Source organism: Chelonia mydas, chromosome 2 (genome assembly GCF_015237465.2).
Source record: "Chelonia mydas isolate rCheMyd1 chromosome 2, rCheMyd1.pri.v2, whole genome shotgun sequence".
Taxonomy (NCBI): domain Eukaryota; kingdom Metazoa; phylum Chordata; order Testudines; family Cheloniidae; genus Chelonia; species Chelonia mydas.
Genome location: NC_057850.1, coordinates 34926113 through 34948718, shown reverse-complemented (window position 1 = coordinate 34948718; position 22606 = coordinate 34926113). Strand labels below are relative to the sequence as shown.

At 40.4% G+C, this 22606-nt stretch overlaps 1 protein-coding gene across 2 annotated transcripts in view; it reads right to left on the bottom strand.

The window, feature by feature from the left end:
- Positions 1-14358: 14358 nt before the first annotated feature.
- Positions 14359-22606, bottom strand: part of LRP12 (LDL receptor related protein 12) — a 103889-nt gene continuing 95641 nt past the window's right edge. For both annotated transcript variants that reach the window (XM_027818464.3, XM_027818465.3), the window contains one exon: positions 14359-16806. In XM_027818464.3, the coding sequence (XP_027674265.1) occupies positions 15940-16806 (867 nt within the window). In that variant the 3' untranslated portion in view covers positions 14359-15939. The remainder of the gene's footprint in view (positions 16807-22606) is intronic.

Genomic DNA, 22606 nt, shown 5'->3' with positions numbered 1-22606 from the left:
CTAAATTATCACCATGAAAGCATAGTCACTAAACTCAGTCTTGCTTGAAACTAGAGTATATGGGACTAAACAGTCAATTAAGCAAAGGTCATCCAGCATCCCTCTTTATAGAGGGCTTGATCTCAAAACCATGACCTTTCTCCTAAATCCATCTATTTACAGGACGAATAGAAGAATGGCCATACTGGGTCAGACCAAAAGGTCCATCTAGCCCAGTATCCTCTCTTCCGACAGTGGGCAATGCCAGGTGCCCCAGAGGGAATGAACAGAACAGGTAATCATCAAGTGATCCACCAATACCCAGCTTCAGGCAAAACCGAGGCTAGGGACACCATCCCTTCTCTAGCCTGCCACAGGACAAAGTTGGAGAAGATGCTATTAGAAAGTAAGATATTCCATTTGCTTAGGGTTGCACATTTGCCTCTTCCTCCCCACCATTGTTTATACCACTGTAGTATTAGACTCCCATCCATTTCCTTGAATAGAACTAGATATGTTCATGGAGGATAGGTCCATCAATGGCTATTAGCCAGGATGGGCAGGGATGGTGTCCCCAGCCTCTATTTGCCAGAAGCTGGAAATGGGCGACAGGGGATGGATCACTTGATGATTACCTGTTCTGTTCATTCCTTCTGAGGCACCTGACATTAGCCAGTGTCAGAAGACAAGATACTGAGCTAGATGGATCTTTGGTCTGACCCAGTATTGCCATTCTTATTTTCTTGTCTCCAGACTTGCATCCAGCTTCTGCTACTGTCCATGGTCCTTCCCAAGAGGCCAAAAGAAAGGGATACGTTCAATCATTTAAAATTTTACTTTATTACCCTGGCTGCAAACCTTCTACATCCAGAACCAGCAGCTGAGGATTACGTTTGTGCCTCTGTTGCTGTTGGGCACAGCACATCCCCAGGAACATGCCTGTTTCATTCTGTGTCTTGGGCAGTCACCCCAGCACTTTTGGGATTCTCCCTGTGAGCTGCCCTGCAGGGGAGCTATAACAGCATAGGTCAAACTAGGGCATTCCTGAACTGAATCTAAAGTTCTGACTTTCCGCAGACAACATCCACATTTATATCCTTTCCCTGGAGAGACTTATCCTCAGTGTTTGGGTCTTAATCTCAATCGTAAACTATTATTCTTCTAAATGTTGCCTAAACAGACATTATTAATTGCCAATAAGAGCCCCCAAATGAGACTCCTTCCACACCTCCTCCTGCCCTCCTATACTCAGCTCATATTTACCCACACACTGAGGAATCCCAGCATCTTGAATTGTTTTGGCTTTCAGAATAAATGCCTACTATTGCCTGAACACTGTCCATCTCAGAAGGACAACTTGTTTGCAGAATCCTATTTGTGTATTCATCTTCTCACCTAAATTTTAGTCATTTCCTTCTTTACAGCTTCTCTAAATCACAGCTTCGCAAACATCAGTTCATTCAAAATACAATGGTTTGCCTCTTCATCTGGATGCCAAATTAGAGATATAGTTCTTACCCCTCCTCCTACCTCTATTTCTGTCTTGGCACAGGATCTTGCAGATTTCTTCCAAGACAACATTGACAAAATACAACATGATCTTCCTTCTCCCTGTGGCTCACTGTCCCTTCTCTTCCTATGACTCTCTCCTACTTCTCCTTGGTCTCAGATACAGAGATTTGTCTGCTCCTCCTCCTCTTATTCCTCCATCTGCCTCAGTGACCCCTCCCGCATACCTTCTCCCTTGTGCCCACCTCATCCCCTAACTCTTCTCAACCTTTTGTGCTCCTTAAGCTCTTTCTCCTCATAATACAAACATGTTTTAGTCTCGCCCCATCCTTGACCCCACTTGTCCTTCTCCCTTTAATCTTTTAGATCACTTTTGCTATTTACAATTGCTATTCCTCTCCTCCAGTTCCACCCAGGACACTTTCTAATTCAGCTTCTGCCCTTTGCGCTCAACAGAAACCACTCTTAAAGTCTCCAATTATTTCTTATTCAAATTCCAGAATCCTCAACCTTTGACCTGTCTGCTGTCTTTGATACAGTTGACTGTGCTTCTTGAAACCTTGTCCTCCTTTGGTTTCTGTGACTCTGTCCTCTCCTTATTCTTCTTCTACCACTCTAATCACTCATTCAACATGTAGTTTGGAGGATCTGCCTCATTCCCACCCCCATCCAACCTACTGGGAGGGGGGCCTTCACGGGGCTCTGTCTGTGGTCCCTTTCTTTTCTTCCTCTGTACTACCTCTCGGTAATCTCATCCACAAACTAATTCTATTACTATCTCTATCCTGCTGACTCTCATATCTCTACCTCTTTTCTCCAGACCTGTCTCTTTCTGTGCAAACTAAAATCTCAGCCTGTTTGACATCTCCTTGTGGACATCTAGCCATCAACTCAGGCTCAACCTGGCTAAAAACAGAGCTCTTATTCTTCCCCACAAGCCTTTCCCATTACCTGCTTTCTTGATCACTGCCACTCAGGCCTGTAATCTGGGTGTTATCTTCAATTCAGACTTCTCTAGGTCTTCACAGCCAGGCTATGTCTAAATATTGCAGACTTTTTCTGCACAACAGCTCTAAGACAACTTTTCCTATCCATCAACACAGCTAGAATTCTTGTCCAGGTTCTCATAATCTCACATGTTGGCTACTGCAACGTCTTTCTCGCTGGCCTTGACAAATGTAATCTTGTTCCACTGATAGCCATTCAGAATGCTGCTGCAAAGATATTTTTCCTAGCCCATCACTTTGACCACATCACCCCCTCTCTTTGCATCCCTTCACTGACTCCTTCCTTTCTATCATTTCAAACGTAAGCTACTCATGTTCACTTTCAAGGCCCTATCCCCATTCTATCTATTCTCTCAGTCACAGTATTGAAAAGTTGACCCCTGCCTCCGATCAGCCTGTCGGACTCCATAGCCCATTTGTTCAATTCTCAAGCAAGCATCTTTGTGCTTTCTCCCATGCAGCTCCTCACACTTGCAAGAAGTTCTTGACAACATCCACAAAACAAATTCCTCCTCCAAAGCTTTACTTTGCTGTGAGGCCTACAAAAAAAAACAACTTGACAATGGTTGGGCTGAGACCTCTGCCTCAAATGCTTACCAGTACAGTCTGTTTCCTTGTACTCCATCTGTCTGCATCCACCTGTTACCTCTTGGTTTATATTTAGACTGTAAGCTCTTCAGGGGCAGGAACAGTCTTTTTTCCCTGTGTTTTTACAGTACCTAGACACAATAGGATCCTGGTCCATAACAGGGACACCTAGGTGGCATATCCTCACTACTCCTTCCTCCTATCCCATCATCTGGAGTTTGGTCAAGCATCTGCCATCTTAATCTGCCCAAAATCAACACTAAGCTCCACCCACTTACCATCTTTTTTGATGCCAGCAATCCATTGCTTCCTCTGCTTTACTCAGGGTTTCTCTTTCCAACCACCTTCTCCTGCCATGCTATCTTCATTATGTCTTCTACATTCATGCTCCATATGTGCCCAAATCAGTGAAGTTAATAGGACAATACTGATCAGGGAATAAATCAATATACCGGAAAGGAAATTGTTTGGCATATGATGAATTTGTGGTAAATGCTACTAGCAACACAATTCTTAGAACTAGGAAAGGTTCCACAGTTGATTAAGGATAGACATTTTAAATTTATACTGTCCAAACTGAATTTAAAGACATGCAGGAGATAGATCCAAATGTCAGACTAAGTGTCAAAAGTGTTTGGTGAAATTAGAAACCTAGGATCTGTGACACTACCTCCTAATCATGACGTTATTTACGTAAAACATGTGGCATCTCAAAATCCTTATGTTTCATTTGCACCGTCATTACCCATGTTTGACCCAGATAAGCATGTATTTGATCAAACTGCTGCTGTCCACTCCATAGGTCACCTAGAAGACATTTATAAGGAATGACTGAAAGTACCTCTCCATGTTTGGGTGTCTTGAGACACCACCAGAAAAGTCACACAAATTGCCTGTTCTCAGAGAGGGTATCAGTGGATCTGTAGGTGTACTGTGTTTGAAGAAACAACCCTACTATGTGGCCAGGTCGAAGGGTACCCATGGAACCTAGTGAAAGTCAACACGACATCGGTATTATGTCCAGTGCAACTAACCAAATTGAAATCTCCCACAGAACTGGTGACCTACACTGGAGAGGCACAATATTGTGTAAGAACTAATCACAAAGATTTTTATTATACTCAAATTAGGTGTGTGGTCACAACTCCAAACTTTTGTTTTAAGCCCAAACTACATATGATTATTGGACATATGACAATCTCTCCTATACCTGGATTTGAAAACAAGACTTATTACTAATTCAGATTCTCAAGATCTACACAGAAGAGTACCCCAATCCTTCTTGCAGATACACCACCATTAGATTTAGTTTAAACAGAAAGGAAAAATTCATATTTAATTGAAATTAGTAATACCATGGATCAAACAGAATAAACACTGAATAAGTTATTTGATGGAACAGATGAAGTATTGACCACCCTTGTAGGGATGGAAATTGGTTGGAAGGAGTGGATTGTTGTCCACAGTATCCTCACTAGGGGAGTTATTTGTGCCTTATGTTACATGAGAGGAAAGATTAGGACATTAAGTCAAGAAATGCCTAGGAACCAGCTGTGTTCAGTACACCTTATTTCCATTCCCCTTCTAGCCACAGTTAGTTCACTGGCAGCATCCATAGCCACTGTAGAGAGGAGCATTTATGAAGAAATGCATAGCATAAACTTGCATCAAGTACCAGAACCTCCATATGCTTTGTATGTCATTAACAGCCCATAGAAACAGTATGTCAACCACCCAAGCTTCGGTACAAAGAAACAGCCAGCCCCTAATAAGCCAAGGATACTTATGTGTAACATGTAAGTTTTTAAAGTTATGTTTGTATTGAATTATAGTGTGTGCTGTGTATTAACATGTGAGAGAGATGGGGTTATTTTTCCATAATATTCACCCTATCAAGGGGGGTGGGAGGGAGACTTGTAGACAATTATTTCACTTAATCATTTAATAGAGGATTTATTGTTGTGATTAATCACATATTGATTATACTAAATGAGTTAGCTATATAAGCAAAGTAAGGGTATAACGCAAGGTATACAGACTGAGGGCTATAATATTTCAGCTTACCCATACGAGGCCTAAGCACTAGAGACAAAAGTAGGTGACTTAGGAATAACCCTGTACCAGTAAAGTTACAAGATTACTGTACAGAATGTGCAAATGGGTAATGCTGAGATCCAGAAAGGACATACTAGAAAAAACTAGAGGTCAGACCAGGAAAGGAGGAGAGTGAGACCGGTCATGGAAAAATAGGGTTATTGGAGAGAGAAAAAGGATTAACACTACTTAATTATTGGATCAGAAACTTTTGACTGAGCAGAAAAAAATTATTAGTAACCTATTCTGTAACTGTTGTTGTTCGAGATGTGTTGCACATGTTCATTCCACTTCTGAGGTGAGAATTCCCAGTGCACCAGCTTCGGAGATTTTTTCCCTTAGCAGTACCTGTTGGGGCATTGCATATGTCCTCTGATGCCTTGTGCTGCTGAATGAACTAATATAAAGGGGAAGGAAAGTGGGTCATAAAGGGGCATGTATAGCACACATAGAAGAATAACAGTTACAGAACAGATCAGTAACTTTTTAATTCTTTGAGTGATTGCACATGCCAATTTAACTTCAGGTGACCCATAAGTAGTTCAATTAGGAACTAGAATTGGAGTCTACCTGAATAACGATCAAAGGACTACATGGCCAAATCTAGGATGATCTCTATTCTGTTGAAAGATGGTATGATGAGATGCAAAATTATGTACTGATGGCCAAGTTGCAGATCTACAAATATCCTCCATAGGTACTTGAGCTAAAAAAGCTGTAGATGCTGCTTGTGATGTTATTGAGTCTGCTTGATGGAATCATGTTGGCTATGTTGTAGCACAAATACATGTAGGCGGAACTCCATGACAAGATTCTTTAAGGTGACACTGGAAGACCCTTTATCCTGTCCACGACTGCGATAAACAGTTATGAGGATGACCTAAATGGCTTAGTCTAGTCCAAGTAAAAAAGCTAATGCTCTCTTGACATCCAGCATATGGAGTCTCTTCTTGCGAAAAAACCTCTCACCTATGTCTGAGCTATTGAAGTCCTCAAATCGTGGTTTAAAGACTTCAAGGAGCAGAGAATCCTCCAGCAAGTGATCCGTGCCCCATGCTATAGAGGAAGGCGAAAAACCTCCAGGGCCTCTTCCAATCTGCCCTGGAGGAAAATTCCTTCCTGACCCCAACTATGGCGATCAGCTAAACCCTGAGCATATGGGCAAGATTCACCAGCCAGATACTACAGAAAATTCTTTCCTGGGTAACTCAGATCCCACCCCATCTAATATCCCATCACAGGCCTTTGGGCCTATTTACCATGAATATTTAACTACCAAAACCATGTTATCCCATCATACCATCTCCTCCATAAACTTATTGAGCTTAATCTTAGAGCCACATAGATCTTTTGCCCCCACTGCTTCCCTTGGAAGACTATTCCAAAACTTCACTCCTCTGATGGTTAGAAACCTTCGTCTAATTTCAAGTCTAAACTTCCTGGTGGCCAGTTTATATCCATTTGTTCTTGTGTCCACATTGGTACTGAGCTTAAATAATTCCTCTCCCTCTCTGGTATTTATCCCTCTGATATATTTAGAGAGAGCAATCATATCTCCCCTTAACCTTCTTTTGGTTAGGCTAAACAAGCCAAGCTCTTTTGAGTCTCCTTTCATAAGACAAGTTTTCCATTCCTCAGATCATCCTAGTAGCCCTTCTCTGTACCTGTTCCAGTTTGAATTCATCCTTCTTAAACATGGGAGACCAGAACTGCACACAGTATTCCAGGTGAGATCTCACCAGTGCCTTGTATAACAGTATTAAAACCTCCTTATCCCTACTGGAAATACCTTTCCTGATGCACCCCAAGACCGCATTAGCTTTTTTCACGGCCATCTCACAATGGCGGCTCATAGTCATCCTATGATCAACCAATACTCCAAGGTCCTTCTCCTCCTCCGTTACTTCTAATTGATGCGTCCCTAGCTTATAACTAAAATTCTTGTTATTTATCCCTAAATGCATGACCTTACACTTCTCACTATTATTTTCTGTGCACTACCTCCAGAAAAGCTAGCATGAGTCTTTCAACACAGCTGGAAGACTTGTTCCCAAGCTGCAATGTAGATATACCCTAAGTGTTTGCAGGATCAGGGCCTTACACCTGTTCCGTTAATTAGCACAACAAACCCGGAAGCCTCAAATTTAACAATATACTTAAGCACATACTTAAGGTTTAGCAAGTGCCTAAGTAGCTTGCTAAATCAGAGCTGCAGTTTGTAAGCTCTTCACAGCATAAGACATCATTTACCTTTTAACACACTGTGGGACCTAATGAAAACAAACACCACCAGAACCCAGTAACGAAATTCTGTCCTCAGGAAGAACTCCCAAAGAAGCCAACAGTAATTTTCCACAGTAAAATCTGAGTAACAACTGCTGGATTTGGCCTATTTTCTGTAAATCATTCTGAAATACTTTAGGAGGAGAAATGCTGCAAGGGATAGACATGATAAATATTTCTTTACACAAGGCTAAGGTTTAGGAAAAAAATATGGGTGTTTATGTTAATATAATAAACACAGTCTGAGCATGAGGTTTAGGAAAGAAAGCTGGTAAGTGTATTGCCTGATTGATATGGAAAAGAGAAACTACTTTGAGAAATTTTGGACGAGAGCATAAGTATATCTTGTCCTTGTAAATGACTGCATACAGTGAGAGGGGTCGGGGATGGTGGTGGTGGTGGTGGTGTCAGATACCAGGGATCTCAATTCTCCTATTATCTTTGCAGAGGTAATTGCCACCAGAAAAGCTACCTTCATTGAAAGATGAAGCAAGAAGCCAGTAGCCAGTGGTTCATATTAGCCAATTAGCTTTGTTAAGGCCAGGTTTAAGTCCCATATATAATCGGCTCAGACCTTTCAAGAACCTGAATGACATGGGATTGGAGAAAAGTGAGTGATTATCAATCAGAGGGTGAAAAGTGGACACAGCTGCTAGGTGAACCCTGATGGAACTAACAGAAAGACCACGTTCTTTTGGCTACAACAAATAGCTCCTATACAGCATGTTCTGGACTAAGAGGAGAAACACCTTTTTGCTGAGTTCGTAAAGAGAATTGTTTCCATTTCAACAGATAAGTGCATCTTGTAGAAGGTTTTCTGCTATTCATGAGGATGTTTTGCATATCCTCTGAACAGACCTCCTCCTGAGATATTAACCATGGAGCATCCAGGCTGGAAGATGAAGAGCAACTGGGTTGAGAGGAAGAAGGTGACCATGGTCCTCTGAAACCAGGACTGGCTCTGGTGGTAATGTGAATAGATATCTAGTTGAGAGGCTCAGCAGAGTGGAAAACCAGTGCTGACAAGGTCATGCTGGTGCTAGGAGGATCATGCAAGCGTGATGCTGCTTCAATTTTAACACCAATCTGGGAATGAGTGGAACCAGAGGGTAAGCATACATGAGTTTGTCTCTCCAGGGCAACAGGAAAGCAGCCATTAAGACCCTAGACTGTGACCTGCTCTTGAACAAAATTGCTGACACCTTCTGTAGTGACAAGTAAACAGTTCTGTGTATGGATGGGGAACTCCCCACCAGCACCAGGCTTAAAAAATGAGTCTCAATATATCTGGCTGGAGAGATTACTCATAATGACTGATGAAAAATCTGCTCAAGCAGTTTGCCAGACTATTCTGGACCCTCAGCAGGTGGGAGGCTGAGATGAGTCACGTTGGGGTTGCAAAATTCCCAAAGCAGCATCACCTCTTGGCACAGAAGACCTGATCTGGCCCCTCCCTGTCTGTTGCTGCCATGTTGTCCGTCGGAAGTAGTAAATTCCCTCCCTTGACATGGGGGAGGAAAGCATAACAAGCTAGATGAATGGCTCTGAACTCTTTCGCATTTATTGGGAGAGCTAAATCTTGGCCAGTCTGCAGATTCTCCAGGTGGGCTAATGAACCAAGGACAGAAGTGTCTGTAACCAGAGACAATGAGAATTGTGGGGGAACGAAGGGAATTCTCACACATACGTTAGTTGGTCCATCCACCAGTTCAAAGAGGCTAAGATTCCTGTGATCACTGGAATCAATATGTCCACTGGGTGGCAAATCTAGGAATAAATACACTGAGTTTAATGAACTCTGCAACTTCCTGAGACTAAGCCTGGCATGCTGAACCACATATGCACATGAGGCCATGTGCCCCCAAAGTCTCTCAGTTCTTTACAGATGTGGTTGGATGGGCATTTAGGTGAGACGGCCAACAGCCTGGAATCTGGTCTATGGAAAGGAAAGCGCTGGCCACCATAGAACCCAGGACGGTTCCTATAAATTATTTTCTGAACAAGCAAGAACATTGACTTTTCCCATTGATCAGCAATCCCAACTGTATGAAGATGGACTGATTTCTAGGCCACACTGAATTTTGCCTAGCACCTGGACCAACCTCTCACCAACCAGTTGTCAAGGTATGGAAAGACTTGTATTTCTGTTTTCCTTAGGAATGCAGCCACCACTGCCATGCATTGTGTAATATCTCCGGGGTCACAGATAGGCCAAATGGCAGGACTGTAAACTGATAGTGGGATTGATTAACCATCAACTTGAAGAATCTCCTATGGATTTGATAGATTGCCACATAGAAATATGCACTTCTCAAATTGAGAGAAGCATACCAGTAATCTGGATCCCGGGAGGGGATAATGGATACCATTCAAAATGTTCTCTTTATGTATTTGTTCAGATCTCACAAGTCTAGAATGGGTCTGAGATCTCCCTTTGCCTTTGGAATCAGGAAGTAATGTGAATAAAACCCTTTTTCTCAGTGGAGAAATCCTCCTCTATAGCTCCCAAATGTAGGAGAGACTGGACCTCCAGGAGGAGGACAGCCTTGTGAGAGTGGTCCCTGGATAGGCAGAAGGAAGGAACTGAAATAAACTGAAGGGTGCATTCCAGTTCCAATCTGCTTAGATTCCACCGATCGGTGGAAATATGGCCCCAAGCATACCAGTGGAATGAACTGTTGGAAAAAATGTGCATACTGGTAAAACAGCCCTCGACATGGCAGTAAAACCAACTGGCATTTCTGGTCTGCCTAGAAACACTGATAGATGAAAACTGAGAAGGTATAGGTCTCCTCCTATAAGCCTTCACCTTTCTCATAGACTGATCAGGCTGCCTGGGTGTAAAGGAGTGATACCACTGATATGTCTGAGGGTGCAATGGTATATTTTTAGGGAGAGGAGTACAGATCCCTTTTAACATCAATGTAGCCTCAGAGTATTAATGAATTAGAAACTTCTAGTCAGTTTATTGAGAAAAGAGGGACAGACTGTCAAAAGATCCTTAACAGTCTGTTGGAGCTCAAGCAGCAGACCCAATTACTGAAACCACGAACATCAATGCATCGTAATAGCAAAACCCATGGCTCTGGCTGCTGAATTCACCCTATCCAATACTGCTTGGAGAGAGATTCTAGCAGCCAGCTTACCTTCCTCCAAAAGAGCCTGAAACTTCTGCCTCACCTCCTCTGGCAGTTTGTCCATGACATTATAGACATTATTCCATGGGAGAAATCGTATTTTGACAGCAAAATGCTTGCTGGTTCAAAATATGAAAATGCAGACCAGCAGTAGACTAAACATTTCTACTGAAAAAGTCAAGACTTTTTGCTTCTCTTGATTTGGGGTTGATGCGGGCTGACCCAAGCATTCGCTCTTGCTCACTGTCAACAAAACCAACGAGCCAGGGGAGGAAGAGTATAAAATTGCTCATGACATGAGAAGGAACGTGGTACCTCCGTTTGGTTCCATTGGTGGCAGAGATGAAGGGTCCGCCATAGTATATTTGTGGGCTTCAGTATGGCCTTATTTACAGGCAGAGCCACATGGAAAGGTATGGCCTATGCCAGTTTGTCCACCTATCTATGGGAGGAATCTTGTACTAAGTTCACTTGACGGTCCAAAGAGGAAGCCACCCTCTTTAACAGGTCCTGGTATGTCCTGTAGTCATCTTGCATAGGAGAGGACACCCCAGATATCAACGCCTCACATGGTGATGAGGTGGAGGCTTCCACAGGTAGTTGAGGAGTCTCCTCTTGAACTCCTTTCACAGGAGGCTTTGGCAATCAAGTTTGGCCTTGCTCACTATCGAAATCAGTAATGGGAGCAACTTTTTGAGTCTCTTCTCAAGAGCTATGGTGATGTCTGCTTGGGGATCTGAAGGGAGGAGGAACCAATGAGGACCTAAGGTGGGAGGAAACCCCCCGCAGTTCCAATAATGTCATTGGTAGGCCACGGGGCCCCAACTCCTACCAGCTCATTAGTCTGAGCCTCTGGACCAGTGTGAACCCTCTGATTCATACCATAAATGTAGTCCTCAATAAAAGTGAATGATTCCTACTATCCAAGAATGAGGGACACAGGAGCCTACTTCTGACTCTGAGGAAGAGCCCAAGTCTCCTGAACACAGAAGCACCCTCTTGGTAGTGAGGTCTGGCACTGAGTCTCCAGAGACTTAGGCACCATGAAGAGCATGATTGCCTCTTGACATTAGCAGGCAAGACACTGGGTTGACTGAAGCAGGCCATGGTACCAGGGGATGCAGCACGCTTGCAGCCTGCATATCCAATGGCCCCGAATGAGCTGACTCCTGCACCACTAGGAAATCTGGAACTAAAAGGAACAAGAAATCTTGCATCACAATGTAAGCCTCCAGTATCATTGGCACAAAGAGGGTCCCCTGATGCTGCTTTTGTTGCATCAGAAGGGTTGGTACCAAGGGTTGTGGCAGTGGTTGGCCTCAATGACACTAACCTTGGAGCAGGAGTCTATGACCCTGCCTGAGGTGCTATTGGCACCAGGGAGTGCCTCCTCTCTGAGGACACACTCTTCCCTGCCTACTTACTGGCAGACAGTGCTGGAGACCTCAATCTTTGGAGGATGAGTCCTCTTCAAAACACCCTGATGATGTTTCTTTCTTGGCATTGGGGAAGGAAAGAGGCTCCAGGATTCAGTAATGTCTGGAGGAGCACTCCTTACTCAAGTTGACATGTTTGGTATTGACACCAAACAGGAAGGCTCTGAAGTTGGATGCAGGGCAGCCTCCATGAGAAGGTGACGAAGCCTTGTCTCTCCATCTTTCTTGGTTCAGGGCTTAAAGTTCCTGGAGATCTGGCACCTGTCCCGGATGTAACTGCACCGAGGCACTTTAAACATGAGAATGGTTGTCACTTACCAGCCTGGATTTCCTGCAGCGGGTGCAAGCTGCTTAAAGCCCAGAGACTGAGGCATTTCTCCAGTACTGGGCATCACGAGTGGGAACACATAGATCTATTAGCTATACTATGAAAACACTACAAAAATGAGTACCAACTATATACAAGAAAACAATTTTCCTGAAGGGGGGCAGGAATTGCTAAAGTGCTCTGACTACCAATCACAGTTGGTAAAAAGGGACTGAGGGAGGTAGGGGGGTGGCTCCACCCTTTATACCATTGCACAGCAGCATGAGGCAGCACAGGGGGCATGTGCCACCCTAATGGGTAGCACTAAGGGAAAAATATCTCACACTGGTGCAGTGGGTGTGCACACACCTGAAGTGAAGTGAAATGAAATGGACTTGTGCAATCACTCAAAGAGCCTGTGGATTAAGTCCCAGTTGCAATGATGATTTAACAGTCATTGATTTAAATAATTAATATGAATTTCCCAGAATAAGCACTAAGATTAGCAGTTTGAACAAGCATAAACTTTGCCTGGGAGTTCTGATTTTGTTAACATGGTAGTAAATAAAACATAACAATAATTACAACTCTAAGGAAGTTGTTTTATTTTCAGGGTGCTCTACTGGAATTAATTTTGGAGCAGGGATGGGTCAAAAAAATTCACTTGTATTCATGCACATGTTGGACTTGTAACTGGAAACTAGATAAGTGAAATAGTTGTGCTACAGAGAGACTCAAGCAACCAACCTTATATTTAGGACTGCATGACAGATGATGAAAGACAAAATGTGGTATGTGAAAGGAATAAATTACATCTACATGTGAACTCATTCTACATTTAGAAACTTTGTCATGCACAGAAAATAGAAACCTCTTATAAAAATTGTGCAGTCTTCAGAGCTGGTAGATGAACGTGATGTCATATTTAAAGAAAATTAAATTATAAGTAAAAGAAAATTATAAGTAAAAGGTTTATTTGACAGCAACTATGTATCTTTAACATTTCCTTCAGATGTCTCAACATTTGCGAAAAGACAAATAAAAAAAACACTTCATGATATATTTCCAGCAGTTCAGACGGAAACAAACATGTAGAGGTACAGTTGTCTGCTCAGAGTGCTAATGATACCATTGGTATTCCCAGTAACAATGAGCTTGATAGCTACCCTTAAATTATGTTGCATTAAAAGCATTGTAACAGACTGTAAATAAAATCTATATTTTCAGTGGCTAATGTCCCAATTCCCAATCATATCCTACTCCAATGTTTTCTGTCTAATTGTTCTCCTTTAGAAAAACTGACCATTGTACTTCACTTCTTCCCTAACAAATCTCTATATGCAAACCTGTAGACTTTAATAGAATCAATACTGTTCACTTGTTGTTTGTATGTATATGTCTGACATGTTTCATGAGGCCTTGTACTAATGCTTGATAAGAAGCAGTTATTCAAACAGTTTCAGAATCACTTTCCAATGTCATTGATTCAGTTAGGTTTTTTTAAAAAAATATTAAAATACCAATTTACATCAGAACATGGAGTGAAGAGTTTACTTGGTTCATATGTATTTTAGGGCCAGTTTTTGCTGCACCTTATTCATGCTGCATAGTAACTTGCTCCGCAAGTAGTCCCGCTAAAATAAACAGAATATGGTATTAGTCAATGAGGATAAGGGCTGAAAAAACTGCAGCCAATGATTTGTACCTTAACACCTCTGGCACAACTGAATTTAATGCTTGCATTTGGGAACTGAAGAATGACTAATTTCAAAGAGTCCTCAACACCTGTACTGCACATAGGTTCCTCAAAGCTCAATGTGCAGGATTATACCTTGAGCTGGATATATACCTGTTACCTCTTGAGAATAAACCTACAGGTTGTAAAATTTTGCTTCATTTTCTCAGATTGCTGACTGTGAATGAAGAGAGCGAGTGAGCGAGATGTCTACTATTCAATTTTTTCTTTTAGATGTGTTTGTACTCCATAGATGAGGGTTTAAAAAAAAAACAAAAACAAGTAGATCTTTGGGTTTATCTTTAAAAAGTACCTCAAAACATAACAAAAATTCATTTTAATTTTGATACATATTAAAACATTTTAGTCAGTTCTGCCTGACAGCATAACATGACAGAAATGCACAAGACTTTAAACATGCTTTAAAATGACATTCAGCAAAGTATTTAAAATTTAATAAATAGCATACAGTCACACACAAATACATTTTTCATACTGAATCACTAAGCCTACTCAAAACAGACTGGCAAAGAATAAATAAGACAGTAGTTGACAATTTTTTTTGTTTTTGTTTTTAAAAGATGTAGATTCCTGCTATCACGCTAGTTGCCACACATTTACCTGCTTATCACAAAATTGGAAATTATAAACAATTTTTTTCACTGATCTGTTTTGCTCCAACTTGTAATATTACAAAAAAAAAAAAAAAAAATTTACATGGATATACTGAAGGGTTTTCTTTCTTTTTTTTTTTTTTTGAACAACCAGTCTGAAACCAAGTAAATCAATTTTTTTAAATACAATGAATAAATAGGGATTTAGTCAAGGAAATTCAATTGTAACAAAATGCAACTCCCCAAGAAAAGAGCCATGGAAATATATAGCAATTGCAATATTAGAGAATAGTACTTAAAGTGATAGTGCTTGTGCACTAAGCTCATTAGAGACCTCAATATGATTTTAGTGCAAATCCCTTGAATCCAAATAAGCTTTATATCTATATTACTAGGGAAAGATCTATTACCAGTTGGAATGTATCCTGTTTAGTAATGTACCTATATCAGATATTTTTAAGAATGCATATTGTAACATCTTCAGTTATTTGATTTTTTGTCCTCAAACTGAGATAACGAATGACCTGGGATTTTATATCCTACTTAGTTGTACCATATTGGATTGCAATTTATTAAATGTCAGATTCCAATGTTATAAAGACTATAAAAGGGTTTTTGCCATTAGTTTATCTAATTATACCGAAATTTGATACATCTCTGCATTTTGAACTTTTGAAAGAAAAAAGTGTTATGGTGAAAGTCTCTCCCTTTGAAAAAGTTCACATGATGTAATTCAAGAATATTTAGACAAAATGTTATATAAACCTCAAAAGGAAAAATACACATTTTTACATTAACAATCCTTACCAGCATTTAGTATATTAAGTTACAAGTATGTTGGCAATAATACAATGGATTCAATTTCCAAAGGAAAAATTCTGTACAAATTAACCTGTTAATATGGGGTAAACAAACAGGCAGTCAATAAGTCTTGAGTAGCCATGTTTCTATTGTGAACTACAGTACCAGGATAAACTAATTTGAAACTAACTGGATGAACCCTGGTTACTTAAAGAGTAACTCATTTATACTGGATACATTTATTCCGAGTCATTAAAATGTTCACTTTAGTAGTCCAGAATTACCCAGTATAAGAAATGTTTATTCAACCACACAGGCAAAAACATGTTAATCACATGATTTTACCCTGGACTTTTTAAAACTAGAATCTAGTTTTTTTAACTATGAAGTACAAAACAATGACTGATATTGCTCCAACTTGTATTCAATCTCCCCTATTCAATCCGTACCTAACAAAGTAACAATGCCTCATCGTCACTAGTTTCATTTTTCAGTGCTGCTTCTAAGCAAGTGTCGGGTATCTGGGCAGTGTGTACAATACCACAGCGCTCACATGGGCCATCTCGTTTACATGACCTTACTCCATGATGCATTGCACTGTAAGGCTGCCTAAGCCCTTGTCCTTGATCTGAGGAGAGATCAAGCAGGGGTCTTGAACAGTCATTCATATCAAAGTCTGATGCTACATCAGAAACTGGAATTAACATTTCAACATCGTCATCTTCATCTCTTCCACTTACACCATTATCAAGCTGTCTCAAAGGACTTTGGTTCTGATTTACTGAGCTTGATCTCCCTAAAGTAAAGCGTACCCAACGTAATCCTTGAGTCATACGACTTAGTGCACTAGTGAGCTGGTGGCGTGCTGGACTTGCACTTGGGGGTTCTACACTTGTCATTTCTCTTCCATTATCTGTATTACCACCACTGGTATTCTGAGCTGAGGAACTTCCACATGCTCCTACTGTTGCTTCTATTGCTGTTGCAGGTGGAATTTTTTGAGGCAAAGTGGCAGCAACACCACCAACTGCTCCTGCTGTGTCTCTTCTTTCATTTTCTGTGTCTGTGTCATCAGATTCAACTGAAAATAGACTTCTGTGAGTATTACTTCTTTCAGCTTCTCTGCTAGTACTCTGACTGGCAACAACATCATCTCCATCTGCTGAGACTACTGCCAGTGATCCAGAATGACGGGACCTTGCAAAACTAAAAATTCGATTCCAAATGTTACTTGACCTGCCAGCAATCGGAAGTCTGATTGAGGTAAATCCAAGCTGAGATCGCACTGCTAGTCTCAGGTTTTCCAAAACTGAAGCCTGAAAAAAATGACACACAAATTAGTCACTGAGAGCTGACAGTGTGCCAGAAAAGGAGGAAGATACAGCTCCTGCCCAAAGGAGCACACAACCTAAATGAGAGATGTTAGCATATAAGCATATAAGTTATTGGGCATGGTGGGAATGTAATACATGAGCACACACACTTGTTGACGCCATCAACTCCTTATCTCAAAGCAAGGTCAGGCAACCATTTGGTAGGGGCAAGAGAGGATGGGGGGGGGGGGGGTACAAAAGGGGTGGGATGAAGACCCCTACTCAAAACCCTCCAGAACGGAACATGACGATAAGTTATAAGAGATGTGACTAGGGGCATGCATTCCAGGTATATCTGCGCCGGCTAAAAAGCAGGAATTGGGAATAGTAATGGGAGAATGGGGGACTGGGAATAGGGGAATGAGGAACAGGGACAGAGGCAAGGATTTGCAGCATCAGAGCTGGGAAGGGAGACACAGGGTAAATGCTCTGTGGCACCAGAGCTGAAAACAGAACACTGGGAAGAGGGAGCTCCATTGGAGTGTGGAGCTAGGGGTTAGAAGAAGAAGGGGTTCTATTGGCATATAGAACTATATTTGGGGGAGGGGAAGGGGGAAACTCTATCGCTGTATAAAGGTAAGCCTGACTGGTATGAAGGGCTTCGGAATATGTTTGCTTGGAACTAAACCCCAATAAACATTGCATTGTCTGCACTTCGGACTTCTGGTCTTTTGCTCTGTCTCTGCGTGACAAGAACCAGGAGAGAGGGTGAAGGGAAAGCCCTCTAACAAGAGAGATCTAAATCTAGGTGCTCAGATACTACAGTGATGAATTTGGGACAAGAACCTAAATTAAAATCAAATATAGTCCAGGCAATACACAGGCTGTAGATATCTTGGAATGCTGTTGGAATATTTGGGAGAACAATTAAAGGCTCCACTAAGTGCAAATTTTAGAGGGATTTAAATGGAGAGGTTGGGAATATTAGTGGGAGACTATTCTGAGTATAAGATTGGTATGGAAGATGCCTAGATCCTGTAAGGTGTGGAATATACTATAAATGGGGCAACTAACATGACTGTTTGGGGGGGGGGGGGTAGGAGGAGGAGGAAATTAGAACAGTAATGTAGATGAGATGTGGTTTTGCAAAATTCAAGGACCCGTATGAGTGAATGGACATGAAAAGGGATGTAATTTGGTTAGAAGAGCAATAGGGGAGGGTGAAGGAGGAGCTGCACAATGAAATGCAGGGAAGCTGAAGTTGTTGAGGTGCAAGATAACCAAGGTATATCAAGAATGACTTATTTGGAAGGCTAAAATAAGGGATTTTAGAAGTGCTGTTCAAAAGAAGTGACAAGATTTGGCAAATGTTTTGGGTCAGAAGGAGAATGAGACAGGAAAGTTGAACACAAACACCAAATTTTCTAAGCTTAAGTGATAATGAAGCCTATACACAAAGGTTAAGGTTTTCAAAAACAGGAGTCTAAAGTTAGGCACCTAAAAAAATAACTTGTCATTTTAGAAGTGCAGAGCAGCCAGCAACTTCTATTAATCTCAACAAGAACTTCTAGAAACTCAGCATTTCTAACCCCCCCCCAACAAGCTACTTATTTCGATGCCCTAACTATAGATTTGGGTGCCTATCTGTAGTGTCCTATTTTTGAAAATCACCCTAAGTCACTAGTAACTTTTGGAAAATCTTAGCCATATACTTGTAGCTTAAATTCTAAAAAGTGTCTGCAAATTTGAAATGTGTCTGCTGATCAAGACATTAGGAATAAATACTTAAGACATCCTGATTTAACATTAAAAAGAATACTTAAAAAAAATCAATATGAAGAATTCTTTGTAACTTTACATATGCAGACTAAAAACCAGAAGAATTATTTTTTCCTTCTCCATTTCATATTCCTATTTTGGAAGGTACTAGATGTGATTCTATTCTTCACACAAGTTTCACATCAGAATAACTACTGACATCAATGGAAAATTAGGAGTACATCCATTTTTGTAATTGGAGGAAGACATGGTCCTTTATGACTAGCTCTGGCAAATGACAAGAACCTAAAAAAACCCAAACCTGCATGAATTGGTGGGTAATTTATAAACAGTTCAGATAATATTCTCTCCACTACCTTAGACAACATGCATCTATTTTGTAATGTTGCATCTGTTCCTAAATAGGAGCTTCCCAGTTGTTGGCAAAGGAATGAAATTAGCTCTTAAGTTTTGCATAAATGCTTGCATACATTTAATATAAAGTGTAGGCTAAAATTTTACAAGGTATTAAAGGAGGTATTAGTGATTCCTTGATGGGTATCCTTCAACTCTCACTATTCTGTTGGAAGAGGAACTTTACCTTCTTTCATAGACTCTGACTGTGGTTGTTGTCCCTAAAGTTGGAAAACACCTTACCTTATGCAGCTCCTAGAGACTCATATCACTATTGAATTATGACAGAGGCTTTAGTAAAAATACTAGCTAGCCAACTGCAGTTCATGTTCTCAGTTTATATAAACCCTGATCAAACAGGATTAATTAAAGATAAACAATTGTTGGAAAAATGATTGCAGACACTTTGTACAGACCCATTATATTCCAAATATTCTATGGTATCATCAAGCAAGACAGCTCAGAACAGTAGTGGATTAGGGGTTTGTTGTAATCCAGCCAAACATTACGTCTTTATTGAACAGAAGATTGTGGGAATGTAAAAATTGCTAGGCTACCATGGATTTTTATATTTTTATATATATATAAATAAATAAATTAAGTAAAAAGAATCACACCTGCCAGAAATGTATACACATCTTTCAGCAAAGGCTACTCTATGAGTTTGGGATAGAATTAGAGACAAGGTATGTTGTTCTCTCTCATCAATGACACCCACTGAAAATAATATAGATTTTAACCCAAATCATAAACCAGAGTTTTAAAGATTGAGAGCACCATAGAATACATATGATTAGCCAGCTATTCAATAAAGAAACTTTTCTAATTTATTTAGAAATCAAAACTAAGTTTCACTGGCCTTCTCTCCCATGGTTCAAGTTAGAAAAAGTTAAGAAACATAATGCCTAAAAAAAAACCCCTTCTATACAGAAATCTAACCTTAACAGAAGTGATGGCACCTGGTCAATCAGGAAACAAAAACGTAACTAACTGATATCTATCTTGGCAGACAACTTTCCTAACCCAAAAAATATCCATATTTGGCATACTGGGAAGAGGACCTGGATAGACAATTTACACCAGAGTAATAGGGTTTGAGCTGGAAAAAGAAGACCAGCAATCTCAGTTTGTAGCACAATAACAGAAAAATTCTTTAAGATACTGCTTCCATGGCTAAATAAATATATAAATACACATGTGCACACACACACAAACTCTCTCTCTCTAAATGAGGATAAATGATGGAGAAATTGGGGTGAAAAAAAGTTTTTATGCATATTACATGTGAATACGTTTTGTGATGTGATATCACTATATTCCGTGTTTTACAATTGGTAATTTGTAAATTTCAGTAATCTGCAGTAAATCCCATTTATTAGTTTCTGCTGTACTTTACTTCCAAAAGTTACTATAAATGTTTTAATGCACTACCTTGTGGTTTATTAAGAAAATTCACATATACATTCTGATCTCATATTATGAAAAGAGGTAAACAGAAGAGCCTGATTTATCTGCTTTGTACCATTCAATATTCTTTATACTTTTATCATTCCCTCTTACTTATCTCCTCTCAAAACTGCAGTATAGTCCTCTTCACTAAAATTATATCTCCTTAGAGTCTATGAGATTCAGAAAAACATGAAGGGCTATTGACACACTATAAAATCTCTCTATAAATCTATACTACTGTTCAAATTTACTCCTATAAAGGAAGTACAGAGTCCTACACACATCACAGGAGGGTCACAAGGATATTTTATACAAATTTTAGTATACAAATTTATATATATTTTAGTACAGAACCACTTCCTCTGATCTGAAAGCAATTTTGATTACGGAACAAAAGTCATTTTGATTTATTTTACTGAATTCCCGACAGGGTAATTCCATCATCCTAGTTGCCTGAAGAAAAACAACTGTTCTGTGAAGAATATTCCTTCTTTTCTCTGTTACAGAGAGGAACTAATCTCTTACCAATTTCTGTATGTCCTGTTATTTTCTTTATTCTGAATGTTACCAGAACACTGAAAGAACTTGGTTGTGTCCAACTGGTATTTATGATGTTCAGCTTAAACAGCCTGCATTCCTGAATCATAAGACAAACTGCCTATGCTTAAAATAGGAAAAGAAGTGTCAAGTTGCATGAGCCACATCTGTAAATACAAAACATTTTTTAAACAGGCCTCACATGGAGGCAGATTCTAACATCTATTACATATACGTTCAGCTCAGAATCCTATCCACAGCTGAAGTCTCTGTTGAACATGAAATATTTCCAGACAGAGGGAAGAACTCTTTTTGCCAAGATAAATATGGAGGATAGCATTTCCTACAAAAGCTGTGAAGTTATCTGTTGTTGACTTTGTGTCTCCACCTGCTTCCATCAATGAAGCCAGCTGTTCCTTTTTGGTTTAATATGCACTATTAGGAAAGTAACACTCACCCAATTTCTATGCAAAACTATCTCAGTCACGTCTGAAACCTGGAATCTCAGATCACCAAATAGCTCTAATATGAGTTAACATTAAAAAGTCTGATGTATGGGTAGCTCTGTGTTAAGGAGAGTAACAAGTAGAAGACTTTTAACTTAAGACAAAACATTCAACATTGACTACTACAAGTATTTATTAGCATCACAGCTTATGAGTGCTCTTTACATTAGTTGGACTGGTACCTAATGGCATTTTCCTGAAAATAATATGTACTTTGCAGTTCACCAAGTTTTCCCGAAAGGCTCCGTGAGAGAGTAGCCACTCAATGAAGTGTCAAGAGATTTCAAGATGTGCAGTTAAAGGGAAGTTTGAGGAAAGACGTTTTAAGTTTTTCTTTAAATACAGTCAGCTTTGGAAACTTAGGCATATATTATAGACAGAGCTGGTAGACACCTTACTGGATGAAGAGTTTTAATTTTAGCTCTAGACTGTATCAACATGTGTATGCACAACAGATCCAAATTATGGTAAAAAAAACAAAAAACCCAACAGTTACCTACCTCTCCTAACTAATTCTTTGAGATGTGTTGCTCATGTCCATTCCAAGTAGGTGTGTGCGTGCCATGTGCAGTCGTTGGAAGGTTTTTCCCCTAGCAGTACCCGTCTGGTTGGCTGTGGAGCCCTCTGGAGTCATGTCTGCATGGCAGCGTATATAGGCTCCTGCCAACCCGCCACCTCTTCAGTTCCTTCTTGTCAGACACTCCAAGAGGGAAGGCGGGTGGGTATTGAAATGGATATGAGCAACACATCTCAAAGAACACCAGTGACGAGAGGTAGGTAACCGTTTTTACGTCTTCAAGAACGCTACTTTCCAGGAGAAGTAGAGGAGGGAGCATGTTGCCAACGGCTTAAAAGGAGGTTCCATCAGTCCAGACAGCACAAGGTTGACATTGGGGAGTTGGCTGTTTTACTTGAGGAGGCAGACTGTTTAATCCCTTGAGGAAGCGGCCCACCATGGGGTTCCTGAAAAACTGAGCGTCCAGCTGAACTGGGGTGGAAAGCAGAGATAGCTGCGAGGTGCACATTTATTAATGATACTGACAGACCTTTCTGTTTTAGATGCAGCAAATAGTTCAGGATAAAGGAAACTGATGCCTGTAAGGGTGGAGTGTGTTTCTGTAATGCCCAAATGGAGAATT